This window comes from Hyaena hyaena, unplaced genomic scaffold (assembly GCF_003009895.1).
Source record: "Hyaena hyaena isolate Hyena2069 unplaced genomic scaffold, ASM300989v1 scaffold_745, whole genome shotgun sequence".
Taxonomy (NCBI): domain Eukaryota; kingdom Metazoa; phylum Chordata; class Mammalia; order Carnivora; family Hyaenidae; genus Hyaena; species Hyaena hyaena.
The window spans coordinates 475,064-481,654 of NW_024081376.1; the positions used below are offsets into that span (position 1 = coordinate 475,064).

General features: G+C 43.8%; 1 protein-coding gene across 1 annotated transcript; it reads left to right on the forward strand.

Annotated features, from left to right (window-relative positions):
- The first annotated feature begins 5,328 nt into the window (after positions 1-5,328).
- LOC120220968 (proline-rich protein 23A-like) lies at positions 5,329-6,081 on the forward strand. Its single transcript, XM_039218192.1, has one exon. The coding sequence runs from the start codon at positions 5,329-5,331 to the stop codon at positions 6,079-6,081; it is 753 nt and encodes a 250-aa protein (XP_039074123.1).
- Positions 6,082-6,591: the final 510 nt, after the last annotated feature.

Genomic DNA, 6,591 nt, shown 5'->3' on the forward strand with positions numbered 1-6,591 from the left:
TGATTCTAAACTCATAATCCAAATCAAAGAACATATAAGAAAACAAACCACTATAAGTGAGAATAAATGACACACATCCAAAACAAGAAAAAGGAGAACTATCTCTCCAAATCATAGAGGTTGATTATTGATCAGAGATAGCAATATTTTTAATAAATTTAATTTGACTGGGGACATAAAAAAGGGCAACAGAAGTGTAGCTGAGAAAAAGCATCAAAAGATATGGCAGCTTTAAAAAAAAGAACTAAAGAAAACTTCTAAGGATTAAATATGTAAACATGAAAGTAAGAAATGCAATAAGTGGGTTAAACAACAATGTAGGCAGAATTGAAAATGGAAATACTGGACTAGATAAATCATCCATAAAGCTAAAGAGGGTAAAAACATAAAATATGAAAGGGAGACTAAGAAACATTATCAGAAAGGGGCAGTTCTGGGGCGCATGGGTGGCTCAGTCATTTAAGCGTCCAACTCTTGATTTCAGCTCCGGTTATGATCTCTCGGTCATGAGGTGGAGCCCCATGTCAGGCCATGAGCTGACAGCACAGAATCTTGGGATTCTCTCTCTCCCTTTCTCTCTGCCCCTCCCCCTGCTTGTGCTCTCGCTCTCGCGCGCGCGCGCTTTCTCTCTCTCAAAAGAAACATTTTTTAAAAAGAAAAAAGTAGCAGCTCTACATAATTGTTGAAGATAGAGAGAGAACACTGAGAGAATAGGGAAGTGCCATTATTCACAGAGATAATGAATGAGAATTCTCCAGATGTGATGATAGAGGAAAATCATTCATTCATTCATTCAACAAATACGTACCAAGGGCTAAGTATGTACCAGGTATTTTCCAAACTCTGAGTATATAGCCAAGAACAAAAGAGTTAAAATCACTTTCTTTATGGAGCAGTGCCTGGGTGGCTCAGTCAGTTAAGTATCCAACTCTTGGTTTCTGCCCAGGTCATTACCTCATGGCTCATGGTATCGAACTCCACATCTCTGCACTGAGAGTGAGGAGCCTGCTTGGGATTCTCTGTTACATTCTCTCTCTGCCTCTTCCCCACTTGTACTCTCTGTTTCTCTCAAAATAAATAAATTAAAAAGAAAATTTTTTTAAAAATCAGTCTTCATGGAATACAAGAATTCACACAAGAAATAATGCTGCCTTACATTAAAGTAGTTACAAGAGGAGTGGTGTGAAGCAGTATGTAGTTGGTGGATACATTTTGAAGATAGAAAAAAAACCTGGATTTTTTTATGTAAAATGTCAGGAAATAACAAAAAGAAAAACTTGAGAGTTTGGGGCCTGAGTACAAAAAGGATGGAACTGTTATTCTCTGAGGTTTGGAAAGACCCTGAGGGGGACAGATATAGAAAAACTGAGATATGTTTAGTTTGAACACGTGTCATTTGAAATGCCTCTTACAATCCAGGTGGAGATGCAGACTAGGAAGTAAGATAGGGGAGTCTGGATTGTGTGAAAGTTGAACACAATGGAGATATACCAGTGTTTTGGAAGAACCATCTAATTTTGAAATCATCAGGAATTATGAAAACATCAAAATGAGAGAGAGTGACAGAAAGCCAAGAGTAAATACCATTTAAAGAGAGAAGGAGAGGAGCCCTGGTTGAGGGTAGAGGGGAGATGGGAGGGTAGAAGACTGCACCAAGACAGATTAGAGGCTGGCTACACTCTGATGACATGAAATTCAGGAAGGATGGATAAATGTTTGGGGAGCATCGATGAAGAGCAAGGAGAACATATATCAGACCTCTAGCCATCAGTACTAGGGGTATGGGAGAAAAACAGGCTTCACTTCAGAAGCCTCCAGGGAAAGCATGGTACTCAGAAGATTTCAATTATAGTAGAAAGTTAAAGTGAATATCAGAGAAGTTGAAGATTTTTCACTGTGATTAACTATGAACTCCAGCAGGCAAAATGAAAAAAAAGTGTAGGAGGTGTAGAAGAACAGAAGGTAGTGAGAAAAATACATATACGAGTGTTTGAAGATTTAAATCTAGGATATGAGGGATGAACAGATTCCTACTATGAACAAAAGTAAAAGGCATAATGAGAATAGTCTTCATGACCCTAAGGCAGATGGCAATAGCAAGACTTTCACCAATGAAGACAGAGAAAAAGAAGCATTTCCAAGAATATACATAATTCCGGGTACAGTATAGAGTCTACATTGAGGAAGCACAATAACTTTCAAGACTGATAAATTTAAAAAATACATATTTAGGTGGATTCTTGTAAGCCCACAAATTCAAAAAGAGTATTTTTTTGTACACAGGAAGAAAAGACAACTACAGTAAAAAGGCAATCAATCAGACAACTCAAAACCAACAAAAATAGAAGCCAGTAAACATACCAGCAGCAAAGTACTGGTAGAAAACAATTGCTTTGACCTGGAATTTTTCACTTAATGAAACAGTCTTTAAAAAATAAGCATCCACGGGGGGACCCTGAGTGGCTCATCTGCTCAGGTCATTGTCTTATAGAGTTCATGAGTTTAAATCCCCTGTCGGTCTTTGTGCTGACAGCTCAGAGCCTGGAGCCTGCTTTGGATTCTTTGTCTCCCTCTGTGTCTGACCCTCCCCTGCTCTCTCTCTCTCTCTCTCTCTCTCCCCCCCCCTCAAAAATAAACATTTAATTTTAAATGAGCATAAAGAAAGACTTTGTAGACCAAAAAACCTTATTATAAAAACCATACTAATTTCATTAGTATTGTGTTAATTATTATATTATACTAAATGTATCAAATATAAAGTATTAAAAGTATTAATTGTGTGAAATTGCCTCAGGTTAGACAATTAAATCAGTGCACCAGGTGGAATAGTTCACTTAGCTGAAGGTCCCAGAAGAATAATAGCTCTTTTTCCTGAGTCCCCTATTGCCACCAAAACAACAATATTCCAAAAGAAATGCAATATTGACTGTTAAAAATCCATAAAACTTAAAAAAAAAAACAAGAAAAGAAATATTGAAGACAGACCCACACATAAACAACTCAGGAAATGATGCAGTTCAGCAGGGAAAGAAATTTTCAGCTAAAAAGTATTGGACAAGTGGATATAGAGCAATATCCCTGATGAACATAGATGCAAAAATCCTCAGTCACCACCATCCAGTGGGATCTATTTCAGGGATGCAATGATAACTCTATAACTGCAAATCAATCAATATGATAAACTACATTAACAAAACGAAGTGCAAAAATCATACGATCATCTCAACAGAGACAGAAAAAGCATTTGACAAAATTCAACCTCTGTTAATGATAAAAACTCAACAAAGTAGGTTTACAGGAAACACACCTTGACATAAGAAAAAGCCATCTACGGTAAACCCACAATTAACGTTATACTCCGTGGTGGAAAGCTAAAAGTTTTTCCTCTAAGATAGGAAGAAGACAAGGATGTCTACTCTCACAACTTTTATTCACATAGTCCTGCAAGTCAGAGCCACTGCAATCAGACAAGAGAAATAAATAAAAGGCATACAAAATGATGAGGAAGAAGTAAAATTGTCACTATTTGCAGATGACATGATACTATATGAAAAAAACCTAAAGACTACACCAAAAAAAAAAAAAATGTTAGAACTGATAAATGAGTTCTGTAAAGTCACAGGATACAAGAATATCTATATTAGCACATCTATACACTAATAAAGTAGCAGAAAAAGAAATTAAGAAAACAATCCCTTTACAATTGTAATCCATTTACTATTGGAACAAAAAGAATTAAACATCTAAGGATAAACTTAACCAAGTAGGTGAAAGACTTGCCCTAAGAAATTGAGGAAAGAATGTGAAGTTGACACAAATAAATAAAAAGACACACTAATAAATATTTTTTAAGGGGGCCAGGGGCACTGGGTGGCTCAATCCATTCCGCTTCTGACTTCAGCTCAGGTCCTGATCTCACGGTTCAAGGGTTCCAGCCTTGCTCCAGGTTCTGTGCTGACAGCTCAGAGCCTGGAGACTGTTCAGATTCTGCATCTCCCTCTCACTTTGCTCCCCCGCTTGCACTCTGTCTCTCTCCCCTCCAAAAATAAATAAATATTTAAAAAAAAAGATACACCAAGCTCATGGATTAGACAACTTAATATTGCTAAAATATCCATAGTACTCAAAGCAACGTACAGATTCAATACAATGCCTATTAGAATGCCAATAGTATTTTTCAAAGAACTAGAACAAATAATCCTAGAATTTGTATGGAAGCACAAAACAAAACAAAACAAAAACAAAAATAACTGAATGGCCAAAGTGATTGTCAGAAAGAAAAACACAGTCCCACCTCCAGCAACAATAACAACAACCACCACCAAAACTGTAGTTAGGAAAATAAAACTGCAATTAGATTCACTTGATTATTTTTTAAAGCTTTTTTATCACAGAAAATTAGGATTTCTAATTTCTCTCCTGAATGAAAAGACTTCCAAGAACCATGTGAGTGGGACAGGGAAAGGGCGATCCATGATGAAGTAAAGCCTTTTCATAGCTCCTGGGAAATCTTAGAGGACATTAGACACAGATTACCTTTTTAAAAGGTTATTTCCTTGTTTTGAAAGAGAGAAAGCGCGCGTCAGGGAGTGGCAGAGAGAGAGAATTCCAAGCAGGCCCCTCGCAGTCAGCACAGGGCCCCATGCGGGGGTCCAGCCCAGGAACCAGGAGATGAAGACCTGAATCTCCGTGGGAAGCCTAACGGGTTGAGCCACCCAGAACCCCAGACACGAGCTACTTCTTAAAGTAAACAAGCAGTCTTTGATATTGTGCTTTGGCTATCCACCCCCCTCACCCTACCTCCCCAGAGAAAAGCAATAAAGGTCAGTGAAACCCATAGGCACATCCAAGGGGTATTCTCCCTACATATTCTCAAAATCCTCCTGCCAAAAAAAAACACAAAACAAAACAAAACAAAAAACAAAAAACAAAAACAAAAACATAAGACAAAACAAACGAAAAAAACCCCTCCTGCCATTGCACAGCACTAAATCTAATCCTTGGTTGTTGTTGGTGTGGGGTTGGGTTTGTATGGTTTTTTTGCAGTAGGCGGGGCTTATATTGAAACCGCCCCTGCCGGTCACCTGACTTCTCCTATTAATAATTCGGTGCTTACCCGTAAGCATTTGGGCCGGACCAGAACCTGGACCGCGGGCCTCCCGGGACGCGCCCACAGAACTCCTGGCACCCTCTCGGAGTCGCGTCGCACCACGCCCCGCCGCACCCCGCCGCCTCACGTGTCGTCGAGACCTGTCACTGCGTGCAGCCCCCAGCCCCTCACGGCCTCCGCTAGACCCCGGGAGCGCCACCCGCAGCGCAGTCCAGGTGATGGGCACCCGGCCCCGCAGCCCCAGCGCCCACCCTGCGCCCTGCCCGGGGCCGTCGTGCGGAGAACCCGGCCCTGCCAAGCGCCGCCGAACCGAGGAGCCCGCGGACCTGGAAGGCCTGGAGGGGCCCCCGGCCGCCGGCGCCCTCACCTCCGTGGTGGTTCTGGCCGACGGCTGTGCCCTGCAGGTGCCCCTGGACGACGTCGACCTGGTGCTGGAGCCCGAGCCGACGTCGGTCCTGCAAGTGTCCGTCGGAGAGTTCACCCTCCTGCTGGTCCCCGAGGCCCTGGTGCGCTCAGGAGGGCAGGGCCGCTCGCCCGCCGGCCTGGAGCCCCGCGCTTGCCTGCACGGGCCTGGGCACCACGTCGCCGTCGAGCAAGGATTCTTCCGCGCACCGGTGCCACAGATGGCGCCCCGAGAAGAGGCCCACGAGGAAGACGCGGACCCCGAGTTCCCGCCGCCTGGCACGGACCCTGCGGCGCGCTCGGTCGCCGGGCTCCGCCCCTGCGCGGGAGGCATGGCCAGCCCCTACCTGCTGGGCCCGGTACCAGAGCCCCGGTCCTGGGTGCCCACCCCCAGCCCAGAGAGACGCTCTTCTTTCCGCTACTTCGACCTGGACGTCCGCCTTCTGGAGCCCTTCCCCAGCTCGCCACTTCAACCTCTACCTCCCTCTCCGAGTCCAGGTCCCCACGTGCGCCCCCAGCGCCCTCCAGGTCCTTCTCGCAAGGCCAGAAGACGCCTGTTCCAGGAATGAGCTGTTCCCACAGTCTCTCGCCACCCGGCTTCGGGCACTAGTGATCGTCCACGACACACGGTGATCACAAACCACCACTCTGAGATGAAGCATCTGCACCACAGACAGTGGGGGACAGCAGTTTTTGTTTTGTTAGTTTTTGGTTTGTTTTGTTTAGCTAAATGCCTTGATTGGTAGCAGGCAAGGAGGGGTGGATGGATGCGTGGATGGATGGATGGATGGATGGATGGATGGATGGATGGATGGATAGATAAATTCTGGTAAAGACCTTGAGCACGGAGAGTAGATCACACCTAAACAACCACGGATTTCAGGGCCCTTGCTTGTGCTGCATGAGCTGTTTCTTCCACTTATGTCATCTTCAGCCAATCCTGTCCTTCTTGTCTCTCCCCTACTCTTGCTTCCAAGTCAACTCATTCCCCCACCCCCCCGCCATTTATCCCCTTTTTTCATCACCTCCCAATGCATCTCTCTTTTCTCTCCACTTCAGGTTTTTCCTTACCTTTGTAA

Coding starts and splice junctions, on each gene's coding strand:
- LOC120220968 (XM_039218192.1), top strand. CDS start 5,329: ATGGGCACCCGGCCCCGCAGCCCCAGCGCCCACCCTGCGCCCTGCCCG.